Raw genomic sequence first — 13,008 nt, 5'->3', positions numbered from 1 at the left:
TTAAATATATGCAGCTTGTGTGCCTCATTTTCGGGAGGCGTCAGTTTAAGGTTCTTACAATTGCTAGATTGCCTCTTTATTTTGGTAACTGATGTTTTACTGATATTTTTTACAGATGGTCATAACGTTTATGAATAGTATAGTGACGTTGAAGAACACTGGCCTTAGAACAAGTTAATCCAAGCATACTAAACAACAACTGCATGTATGATAAAAAATCTAGCATTTGAATGGGGAAAATCATTGTCAGGAAATTACAGAAATTTGTGGTAAATACACTTCACATACTTTCAAATAAAATGCCATATTCAAATTTCATAATCATACAAAAATGTAATAGGATGAAAACCTAATCTACATCTTTATTAAATATAAAGCAGCTAGAAATGCTTTAAGAATGGCTAACATAACTCTATAAAACCCCTATTGAAAAGCTGACGTGTATGCTTGAAACTGTATACCTTTTGCTGCTACAGTAATTCAAATCTAATTTATACTGCCATCTAGAGAAATTATAAAACAATGTAAGAAAATGTTCAAGTATTTTTATATAATATTTTTATGTAGTTAGGTCCTACTTTGCACTTGGATTGCAAGCAGATTTTTGATTTTTGTGCATGTTTTTGATAAAACATTAGAGGATCCAGAGAGAGAATGAGACCATTATAATTGCTATTGCGTATATTTCTTTACTGTTGGAGATCCCTTCAAAGGTAGGGAGAAAGCATCATGAGACTGTAAATTTTTATTTAATCTGGTGCCCAGAGCTTCCTTAATTATACCCTACGTAAACCGATTTCAGCCTTGCACCTTGAAACATTTTTTTTTTTTCAGGAGAACCTGTGTGTGGGTTAACAAAGTCAAATTGATGCGTGTACAATAAAACTTCCATTTCCAGGGCGGTTGGCAATTTCTAAAGGCTTCAGAATACCAAGAAACATATTTCACTTTAAATATTTTATTTTCTTCTGAAAATAGTTTTCTTTAAAAATTACTTGGCCATTTTTCAGGGAAATTTAGATTTATGTTGGGAAACAGACATCCCTGTTAGTGGGAGGAAACTACTGGAAATTTTAAAAACTGTTATTCATCCCCTTGAAAAGTATAAATGTTAACTGGAAAATGCGTAGATGGGATAAGGTAATAAGAATGAGGTTTCATTGCTCAATATATTACAGTGCGTAAGTGTGTGACAATTATTTCTGAGACAGACTATAAATGGTACTTCATTCCCTCTGTTTCTCAGGCGTCTTTGTGTGGTGACGGATTGCATAGCTCATATAGTTCTCGCACTGTAAGTGTTACAGGCTTTTGGTTCCTTCCTTTCAAAATCTTTGTTTTCTGGAGACAAAAATCAAGGAAAATTATGAAAATTTCCTTCATAACTTCTTTAGCCATCTGAATACAGTTGGTATTCTTCAAGAGCAAGCTCAGTTCGAAGTAGTCCTGTGGTGAGCATTCCTTCTGCATGTTTTGCTGAATGCCTTGATACTAACACACAACGATTATGAGTATTTACACTGTGGATCATTTTACTGATGAACACACAGACTTGATATTCACTTTGCATCAAAAAATGTCATTTGTCAGATGTAATTTTTAGCAAGATATGAACTTTTAGCAGTAAGATAGGAAAGTATAGAAGCAATAAAGAATTTCCTATTCTAAGCATCTCTTGCAAATGTAAGAAGTACATGCCTGATTTTTCTGATGATTGGTACTCAAAAATGAGAAAAACTGTTCCTAGGTCTATATTGTGTTAATACTGTCATTCCAAAGATGTTTTTTTCATGCTGCAAACTGATTTTAAATAGTTGCACCATGTTTCTGCAGCAGAACAACTGTATTGATTTTATTGGTGCAGCAGCAGCTCATTTGTTGTGCTACATTAAAAAAAAAAAAAAGTGTTTGGTTATGAGTTAAGCTGAAATGTTCAGTCCTGTTTTCATTTTTCACATATTCTCAACAATGTTACAGAGGAAGAATAAAAACAGATTTGTCAGAAACTGTTTTTTCAGCTACAACAGACCTCAGAGTGAATTTTTAAAGGCATGGGGAGAAAGGGAATTTTGCAGTTTCCTTATGGAGTTCCAAAATGTAGGAGGTGTTACCATCCAATTCTGAAGTCTCTTGAACTGTGAACATAGTATTTGTCTCCATTAAGTTTCTGATAAGTTTAAGACAAGTAGTCCTTAGTCCCTATTGAGATAAATTTATTAAAATATGTATTTTATACATATGTAGGAATTTATATAATTGGATCTCAGTATGTTTGTGATATCATTAATGTCAAGATAGACTAGTGAAAGTTTAACAGGGTTCAAAGTATCTGTTTAACAAATTGAATGAAATAATTCTGAAGGGACTATGTTAAACAGACTAAGTAAAAATGTTATGCATAATGTAAGCATTGTTTTCTGTACTTCTGTTAATATTTTAGTTTCATTTGTGTGTTGCATTGGAAATCAACACACTACTCATTGGAAATCAAAAGTGAAAATAGGACATAACTTGAAATCAGAGTAGAAAACAATGTTGGAAAATTACGAATCCATGGTGCCTCACCATCTTAAAACCAGTATTAGTTTTGATAGACCGATCAAGAAAGAGAGAGGTGTGCCTGCTTCTGAGGCTAGTTTACTAGTTGACGTTACTAGACCCCTTCTGAGAGGGGATACAGCAATAAAGAAACCTTCACCCAGTGGGGTGGTAGTTTCTGTGGTTTCTTATGAGGCTTTTGAAGGTATGTTTTAGGCAGTCAACAATAATGAAAAAAATCTGTAATAAAAACAAAACTTAGGATAATATTTGAGGAGGATCTGAGCGAATTGCAAATTTACTTTTGCATTGGCCACCATTAAGATTTGAACATTGCCCACTGAATTTTATCACAAATCTAAGTGTGTTTTGTTCCATTTTATTCTTTTATTACAGATTGTATGAAAGATAATAAATGTATTAGCCCCTTGATTACGGTTTTAGTCTTGTATTTTTTTTGCATTATTTTTTTTTAATGTAAGCCATATTTGATGCTTCAGCCTTCTGGCATAACTGTTCCCCTTAAAACAAACAACAACAAAAACTGAAACCCCACAAAACTTCACTTCTGTTCAGAAAAAATATGCCAAAATACCTGTTTTTTTAAGCTTGTGTAAGCCATTCATTTTATCCTGTTTTTCTAGAATGCTTTACTTATAACTTCACTTTTTTCCCATACAGAACAGATTTTTCATTCACGTTATACAAGTTCCTTATGCAAAATAGGCAAGCACTTGATTTTAGTAAAACATTAATTATTTTATATAATATAAATTATGGGTTTAGTATTAAGTTATAATTATTAAAATGCATAAATATATATATTTTAATCCTTGTGGTGTACAGATGAAGAAATAAAGCAAACTAAATCCTCTGATCATGGCATGCAAGTGTGGATAGTGATTTGGGTTGCATACTGTCTTTCAAATTTTTTTCTAGTTCCTTAATTACTTTAAGATAGCTGTTTGCTGAATTTACTGTAGGCATAATTTGAGATGTAGGTGTTGATCAGCCAACTATTTCATATTTAACCGGTCCCATTTGCTTAAAAGACATCTTTCTTTTAATTGGAATGAGATGAGGCTACATCAATTATGTATATGAAGTACAAAGTTCCAAATTATTTTTAAATGGTGAAAATGAGATGAAGACTATTTTCAAGCTGTTCATTTAAAGCTTCTTTCATGTGTATACTTTAAATATAATGTCCACAGTAACGTGATTAACATGCGTAACATACTTTTAGTACAATATTTTGCTTCAATTCCTATGGCAATTGAAATGATTGTAGTATGTTTAGGTATATCTTGCCTTTTTTACAAGTGTTGTGTAGCATTATCACTTTTTCCTCGCTTTTTTTTTTTTAGGTGCCTGACATAAAGCTTTGGGGAATAAGTTTGTCTTCCTTTGTAAAGCCTCTTAAAGTTATAAATGAGAGGAACCCGAGATTAGATTGATTGTAGTGTGGTGACAGGGATTTAAAGAAAAATCATTTGTGGGGAAAGTGTTTTTCTATTTTTTGATTTCTTATGATATCACCTGCTTTTATCATGTACAAACTTTATTTTTTAAATAAATATAGGTTGTTAATCCCAAACCCTTTTGTATATCTGATTGTATTTTTTATGGCTCCAAACAAGGAAAATGAATTGGTAATAAATGCTCATTAGCCTTACTTCTAGATACCTTAAATTATCCAATAGTAAACTTGAATGGTGTTTAAAAATTATGTATATACTGACTGAAGTATTCATAATGTGTGGCATATGCTTTATTCATATAGAAACATTCTAGATAACAAAAATATAGAAGAAATTGATATTTAACAGTTGTTAGAAATGCAGGAATAAATTGCAGTAATTAAATTGATTTACTATATTTTAAATACATTTCTGTTCATTCTGTGATACCATCTTCAGTTCTCTTTCAACCTTCTCCTTATCTTTTGAAGTCCTCTGATTTTTCTGATCAAAGTGAAACTGCTGCTGATTATTTTAGTCGTTCCAACCGCAGGGGAAGCATTGTTTCTGATGCAGATGATGTCCAAGTTTTGAATAGTGTGAGTGCAATGCTTGTTGTTACACTGTGGTGAACACAGCAAACTTACTAACCACGGATTTTCTTTTCATACTCCAAATGAATAAATGCTGTAAAAGAATTTGGAGATATTTAATGGCACATAGGTTTGTTGAATGGTTGGGGCTTGTTTCAAACTAGTGTCTGTCTTTTGTATAAAAATGTGTGGAGTCTGAATTTTTAAAAAGTATTTTGTCTTTGCATGCTGCTTTATCTTAAGGAGATTTTGCCTGTTGCTGGAAGCATGTGGCAAGTGCTAACACTTCACGTTTTTAATGTGTGATAACCTTAAGCATCTCTTCACTGTGAATTTTTTTTTTTTCTTCTGGAAGTTTACTATATAAAGTTAACAATTTCTAGACTTCTATGGTGTTTTGGAATAGTATTATTTGGTTTAGTGACAAAAATAGATACTTAGAGGTGTGCTGTTGTTACTGTCTTTTAGTATTCAATCATCCATGATGAAACTTTGTCACGATCCCTCAATGGAGCACTCAATGCTCCAATAAAAAAAAGGGGGAGGGGATTTTTCATCACAGGAAAATTGTAATGGCAGTTTTCCTGTGCATTTGTTTAATCTGAGCATCACTAATGACAAACCTAGCTGCCTTTTCTTTATTGTAACTATTAGTTCTAAAAATTTTTTGTTACTTGTAGTCAGAATTTTTGTGCTTAACAGTGAAAAAATAGGGGAATTTATGTTCTTCATGTCTTTGAAATAGTGGTCAGGGCCAGCATATGCTCTAAGAGGAAAGATTGGGAGAACTGGGCTTGTTTAGCTGGGCAGAGGGAAGGCTACGTAGTGATGTACAGCAGCTCCCAACTCTTCTGAGCTGTGCCAAGTGGTGTCGCCCAAGGTTGCTGTGTCTTGGGAGGTTCACACTAAACAGTGGAAGAAGCTCCACAAGGAGGTAACTGTTGCTATCACGGGTTACACCAAGGCTGGAGACTCCATCCTTAGGAGCTAATGGAAGCTATCTAGATAAAGGCACGGCTCACCTGGATTTATGTCCACAGCCATTCTGCTTTGAATGGGAGGCTGGTCCAGATGACTGCTACTGTACCCTTACGGTCACAGTTTCTTAATTCCACTTTTAGATGATTTAATATTCTTATAGTGCTGGATAACTTGCAGTAATATGCAAAATGTATCTCTCTCTGTGCTCCAAGTCTGACAGACTAGTCATTTTTCCAATTTAAATTTGAGCTTTTATTTTCTTCCTAATAAAACTGCTTTTCTCAAGCTAATACTCTGCTGAGAGAAAATATGCAGGCAGAGACTGGCAATTACGCTGTCTTCTCAGTCTTTTTTATCATTGTTATAATGTAAATGTAATTTAGAATTTGCATATTCAATGTCGTTTACATAATGTATGTTTAGAATATGATAATGTTCTAAGTTTTTCCAAATGGATACTTGAGATGAGTTGGATTTTTCATGTCATTTTTACCATCACAGGGGTGCCAAGTATTTGCAAATTAAAATCGCAGGTGTCATTGGAGATGATGAATTTGCCATGGAAATGCAGTGTTGACCTGTAGAAACCATAACAGAAAGAAATAGTTCTCACAGAGTAACATTTGTTTCTGCTGTGATTATAACAGACTTCCACATATGTTGCCATGGGTCTGGGACTAAAATATGTTTTGGAGAAACAAGATTTTAGAAAGATCATGCTTTTAGGAAATATATCAACATGTTGTGGTCTTCATTTAGTTTTACCTAGTTTGATTCATAGAAATGTTGAAAATACGCAATGCGAGTTTGGATTGTCAAAGGTTCCTAGATGAAAATTTAGGTTTAGTTTGTTCTTCTGCTCAGGCTTCAGTTCAAAAAATATGAACTGAAATTATTAAATAATTCAGAGCTTTCACATGGATTGTTGTTGGCCTGATGTAATTTCTTGTTTTACCAGAGTTTGAAGTAAGAAGTGTGTTTTCTAATAACTAGGTTATTCACACTGGTATCACTGATTGTCTGAAGTGCACTTGCATGAAACTTCATGTTTGTTATGCCACCAAGTGTTGTAGTCACTACTATGTTCAAATTTAAAGTAGTGATACTTGTTTTGATGTTCAGTACTTTAACCTTAATACTGACTTTCTGGAAGACTTTGTAAAAAAAAGTTTCTGGCTTTTTCTTTACAAGCACTCATTTATTTTGCAATAAAGGTAAAAACTGTTTTGAGGCTGTATATTTTTTTTTACCATATTTTGATGTATGTTAACCTCTGGACTTTTTTCGTGTTTCACTTCATGTTCTTAAATATTTCACAATATCTTTGAACAGAAGAAGACAGTGCTTCTGTAGTCTGTCATTGCGAAAGGTGCATTGTAATCTTTTTCCCTTTTCTTTTTCAGCTGGAAGAAAAGAGTGAAAAATCACATTCAGAAATTTTTTCAAGGGTAAGAAGTTTGAAATTAAAATTTTAAAAATAGAATCTAAAATACTTTTATTCTTTAGCTTACTTATAGCAAGTGTTGGTTTCTTGCAGAATTCTTTTTCTGGGAGAAATATTCAGCGGGAGAGGTAATATGTTAAGATACTAGGGCTATAAAATATTCTGAATCCTGTTTGGCGGAAATAATTTTAGCAGTGTTTCCCAGCACTGACAGCCTCCTTGTGAACACTTTCCGAACAGAAAACTGGAAATTAACTTGAAATATTTAAATAACTCATAAGTCTTCTAGTTTTTTTCTGTGCTGCTACATAACCTCTGTGTTCCTATTCTGTGTAAGCTGCTCATATACCAGGTGATGGCAAACAGAAACGTATGTTTCACCAGGAAGTAACATAAGTTTTGGAAAATATTCAGAGGAAAATACTGTCTCTAACGTAATGTTAAGAAACAGTTGAAACAAGAGAAAAGTTATTTATGATTGTAAAGGAATTTAAAAAAGAGTAATGTCAAGTATACTAGAAATCCCAGTATTGTACCTGATATGCTGTTTTCCCTTCTTTAAGCCATCATCTCGCAATTCAATTCCTCTGAGTGGTAACTCCTCTAGGAGAGGAAGTGGAGATACAAGCAGTTTGCTGGATCCTGATGCTTCCCTCAGTGAATTACGGGTAAACTGCATTTTCAGAGAATTTGAAGCTAGTTTAAGATTGTATTTGGGGTTACGAGGAATTCTTTGTTACAAAACTGTTCGTTTCTTAATAGTAAGAAAAAGTTATGAGAATATAACTTTTGCAGGAAAACTTTTTTATTTATCTTGATAATTGCATTTGTTATGTTCATAATTATTTATGGTGCTGACAGTTTAGCTCATTTTAATACAGGAATTTGTTTATGTCAATTTGAAATAATTGTGTCCTATTTGAGATCTGTTTTAATTCTTGCGGCTTGGATTCAATGACATAAACAAAATCTTAATTTCCATCTAGTTTTTGTGAATTAAATAGTTTCTGTAAATTATTGCAGGCTTTGGCATTTGACAGAAATTCATATAAACCCTTTAATGCTCTTTCAGCTGTAAATTACTTCCCCATACTTCTTATGCAATGGTTCATTCCTATGTCCTGCAGGATATCTATGATCTTAAGGACCAGATACACGATGTAGAAGGGAGATACATGCAGGGACTTAAAGAACTAAAGGTATCAGGGCTTTTCCCCAGCATGCATTCTGTATGGGTATTTTGGGGTAATGGAGATATCACTGGTTCCACTAACTATATAAAGCTTTACTAACAAGTTTTTTTAATTTCCTTAAAGCATGTGCCTAACTTTTAATGCATAGAGAGCATCAGATTAAGTTTGTCATATGGGTAAAGATATTAAGTATACTATCTCAATATATGTTCAAAATTATTATTTGGTTTATGTTAAAAATAGTATTGACTTCTATATTTTAGCAGGTATTTTGTGGCAAGGTTATGAGAGATTTAATCTATTTTTTTCAGTGTTTTGTTTTTAAATAAATATCTATTCCAAGTAATTGCTATATATTGAATGTGAAAGAAAGAATTATGATATAGTTACGACAATGAACTTAAGAATTAGTCTTCCAGTCTTCAGTAAGTACTACATTTTATAAAGCAAAACTGAGGTAATACTCTTGAAAGATGTGCAGGCATATTGCTTGCAGGAGAAGGTTATTTTTGATCGGATTATTTGTAGCATGCTGTTAAGAAATATATATATAATTCTGATGCTTGTGGTTTGCAATTTCAGTTATCTTTCTCTATATAGGTTGGTATTTTCAGTATTAGGTTAATGAAATTTGTCTCTCTTTTGGCTTGTTAGACAAGTATGTTTTTCTTACGTAAATTTGCACATTATTTACAGTTTACAGTTAATCTAAAGTATGGTTGTTTTCCTCCCTTCTGCATTGAAGGGAAACTGAATACAGCAAATTACGTGGCTTACAATACCTTTTGTTCAGGATATTTTTTCTGTTCTCTTTCCTGTTATCTAATTGTGAATGGTTCTATATAAAAGTAAAGAACTCTTGACATACTTGTTTTATATCCATACAGAGAAAGAATTCAATGAATGTTGCTTGCTACTAGAGCAATTTAACAGCTCCTTGAATTTCCATATTAAGCATGTTAGGTGGTATAGTGAAGAGAAAATACGTAATTTGAGCTGTTCAGCATAGCAAAAATTATTTGAATTTTAGAGGATAAGTAACTCTCTTTCAAACTGAGAGAAGCTCAGACATTCTAATCCTGTTCTAATCATATTGCTATATGACTATTAAAAGGACTTCAAAGAGTAAAGTTGTTAAAAAGCTCCTTTTTTGATAGTGTTGAATTTCTTGGTGCTCTCAAAGTTTTCCGTAATAAATTTGAAGAATGGCAAGGTTGTTTGACATAGCCATGATTGCACTAACTTTGAATAAAATGTGAGATTGCATCATATTTTCAGAATGGATCTTGCTCTAACGCTTACGCATGTTTGCCAGTGTCTCAAGACTACAGTTCTGAATCATAGTACTAGGCGCTGTTATTATATGTAATCCATTAGAGTTGCCAGAGAGCATAGGAGTACAGTAGACAGTGAGATCTTGACATAAGTTTAGCTTACTAAATTGAATTTCATTTTACGCTATTGTTTCACATTAATAATAAGGAATAATATGTTCTTAAGCTATATTGCCATCCAGAGACATTCTTTCAGGAACCCTTCTTTCTAATTAAGAAGACAATGCCCTTTTTCTTAACCTCTGCTTTAGCTGTTTTGTCTTTTGCATGTTAGAAGGTCTAGTAGGATGCCTGCTTCTACCTCTTTTAAGTGTTTTTTTTTTTTTTGGAAGTTGAGTAACAGTGAGCTGTAGTAACACTACCAGCTTATCTCTGTGGTTGTCCAACACTTGTAGTACTAAGAGTATGCTTTTTACCTGGCTACAAACCTGCTGGGTTATCAGCACAATAAACTAATCTTTGTACTTCTGATTTAGTCAGTCCTTCAAATCTTTTGATGTCTCAGTTTGCTTACTCTCTCCATATTCCCTTGTGTCAGCTAGAAATGAATTCTTTTTCTTTCCTCAGGATTTTTCTCTTTATGCATTTTATGGAGCTGTCTTGATGTCTGTTAGGTTTAATCATCTTGTTCTAGCTAAACAGGCTTATTTGCATAGCCTTTTGTCATTGCTGGTAGAATTATTGGTGGTATCTTCATAGATACAGGTTTCATGTGGAATTTTATTATCCATTTTCATTCCAGTCTATTCCCACTGCCTCATCCTTAGGCATCCCACTGCCTCATGCACGTGTTTCAGAACTTCTTCTAAATCCGTATTATTTTTTTTGCAAGACTGGCAGATTACTAAAGCTGTATGTAACTCTTGCACTATAGGGAACATGTGCCTTCCCTCAAAAAAAGGAACAGTTCCAAAGAAATATTAGCAATGTTCCATTTTTTTAATTGATCAGAGACTCTTAAGCGTAGCATGTTTTTTTTGTTTGTTTGTTTGTTTCTTGGAAGCAATTGTCACTCTTCTGTCTCAAAATTAATTTATTCCTCTTCCAGAACTGCAGATTTTTCCCTGTTAATGTAATTATTTCATTTTAATCTGATCTTTTAAGCTTCGAGCAAGTTTTTTTTTTTTTAAGGCTGTTAGACACCTGTCACTGTCATTGTTTGCTTCTTTCTTACAGTGCTTGTAGATGATTCGAGTCCTGCAGCACATGCCATACAGTAAGGAAGAAATGGGTTTTATTAAGATGCTGTTTTCAGCTGCCTGATGGGGGGAGGTAGGGAAGACAGAGTGCATGCTCCTTTCAGAGGTGCACAATGATAGGGCAAGGTGTAACAGAAAAAAGTTACATTGTAAGAAGAGAAATTCCAGTTGGACTTCAAGAAAAAGAGTTTCCACAAGGAAGGCAGTCTACATCCCTGGAGACATACAGAATGAACTGGAGAAAGCACTGAGCAGCCTGACTTTGGTTGGCCCTGCTTCAATTAGGAGGTTAGGCCAGATGGTACCCAGAGGTCTCTTCCAACCTAAATCACTATATGACTCCACTCATGACCCTCACAGAAGCAATAAATAACAGGCATTTTTTCCTAGCTTTTTTCTTGTTATTGTTAATTCTTGTATATTCCCATAGAAGGACACTACCATTCATTTTAATGTTATTTTTCTTTTTCCTCTATATTAAATTATTGTTTGGAAGTCTTTGGAAGGTTACAGTCTCTGACGTTTTGTTTTACCAGTTATTACAGGATTTATCATGATTACATCATCAAAAAAAGTTTTCTGTGATTTTAATGTAAAACTTGAATTACCTGAATCTACTTACAGATGATCTTTATTTTTTCATTATTTTCTTACATCTTATCGTGAATCTTCTTTGCTACTTGGAGTTTAATGTTTCCCAGATAATAATGGTACCTTTCTTATCTTTTTACTTTTTATGTTGTCTTTTCTCTTCTAATCTGTACAACTCCTGAATTATTTTTTCTGGGATTTCTGAAATACTGAATTTGTCCAGCACAAAATTCCTGAATTCAATGAATTAAACAGAGGTATAAGTGTATGTAATTGATAGAATTATAAAATGGAAAATGTGCACCTTACAGACAGCTTTCTCAAAATGAAGATTCATTATGACATGGAATAGAGTTCGGTGGTTAAGCTTTATTTTTAATTTTTAGGAATCAGATTGTTACCAGCCTCTCCCCTACAATCTTAGTCCTTATTTCTACTGTTAGGTTTTCTAGAAATCCCAGGCTTGGTGCCCTTCCTCTGTTGTCATGTCATAGTATGTCCACTGTCATAATAATACAAATAATTAAACATGGATGTTATGATACTTATGCATGACTTTCTATTCCCTAGAAAATGTTATTCTATTTTTTTAGAAATAGGAAGATAAAACAGTTTCAATCTAATCTGAAGTATAGACCACTACTTAAGTAATGAAAATTAAGTTAAAGCTACTCTTAGAGACATTTCTGTAGTCTTTTATAGTCATGTCTGAGTTTTGTCAGATTTGTTGCTGAATTCTGAAGTGGTTTCCTGTCCATACAATGAAAATGCAGTAAAGCTATGATAATACTTCTTTGTTCCTGTAAGTTAAATTATGAAGGTGGCAGAGCAGAAAGTTCAAGTGGAATATTATCTTGTAATTTTCATACTTTTGTAATGATGACTATCTGTTGCTGTGTATAACATAACCTGAACAATGGAAATCAAACTGTGACTTCATATCTCTAAAGACATGACACAAATAATTGTTCAGAAACAAAAATGTTTGCAGAGTTTGATTGTGAAACAGCTAACACTTCAGTTTTAATGTTAATATTAAAAATTAATTAAATTAAAATCATTTTATATTTAAAGTTAGACTAATGTAACCCTTTCTACTACCTCTAGGATTCACTAGCTGAAGTTGAAGAAAAATACAAGAAAGCTATGGTTTCCAATGCTCAACTAGACAATGAGAAAAACAACTTGGTTTACCAAGTGGATACTCTAAAGGATGTCATTGAGGAGAAAGAAGAACAGATAGCTGAGTTCTGTAGGGAAAATGAAGAGAAGTCAAAGGTACTGATTTTTTTTTTTTGGTCACTAACAAGATAAATCATAGCAAGCCTGCACTTCTTAGTAAGAAATAGTCAAAAACCTTTGGATTCACAGAAAAGTATATCCATCTTAGTGGCCAAAGATCTTTTAAATATTATGGAGTTTACGTTTAAAGAGAAGAAAAAAATAATAACAAACACTAATGTTAAATATATTCCTTTGAATTGAACAGAGCATGTTCTGTCACACTTTCTTGGAAAGGGAAAAATCTATGTGGCAGCTTTTTTCCAACAATATGGAGATAAATTCAGTATCTGAGTCTTTTTCTTACTAATGTTATATATAAACCTATATGGCATTTTTTTTTTCAGCCCTCCAAATTTTATTAAATGAAATCTTCTCCATAGTATGTATCTGG

At 33.0% G+C, this 13,008-nt stretch overlaps 1 protein-coding gene across 28 annotated transcripts in view; it reads left to right on the top strand.

Moving 5' to 3' along the window:
- Positions 1–13,008, top strand: part of LRRFIP2 (LRR binding FLII interacting protein 2) — a 54,302-nt gene that overhangs the window by 28,237 nt on the left and 13,057 nt on the right. For 13 of the 28 annotated variants that reach the window (XM_066992235.1, XM_066992234.1, XM_066992231.1 and 10 more), the window contains 7 exons: positions 1,247–1,294; positions 1,395–1,451; positions 4,490–4,597; positions 6,976–7,020; positions 7,580–7,684; positions 8,144–8,215; positions 12,441–12,611. In XM_066992235.1, coding sequence (XP_066848336.1) covers positions 1,247–1,294; positions 1,395–1,451; positions 4,490–4,597; positions 6,976–7,020; positions 7,580–7,684; positions 8,144–8,215; positions 12,441–12,611 — 606 coding nt within the window. The remainder of the gene's footprint in view (positions 1–1,246; positions 1,295–1,394; positions 1,452–4,489; positions 4,598–6,975; positions 7,021–7,579; positions 7,685–8,143; positions 8,216–12,440; positions 12,612–13,008) is intronic. The other 15 variants (XM_048075489.2, XM_048075487.2, XM_048075482.2 and 12 more) reach the window with 4 other exon arrangements.

Source organism: Anser cygnoides, chromosome 2 (assembly GCF_040182565.1).
Source record: "Anser cygnoides isolate HZ-2024a breed goose chromosome 2, Taihu_goose_T2T_genome, whole genome shotgun sequence".
Lineage (NCBI taxonomy): Eukaryota > Metazoa > Chordata > Aves > Anseriformes > Anatidae > Anser > Anser cygnoides.
The sequence above is the reverse complement of the archived record's forward strand: the minus strand, read 5'-3'. Positions and strand labels throughout refer to the sequence as shown.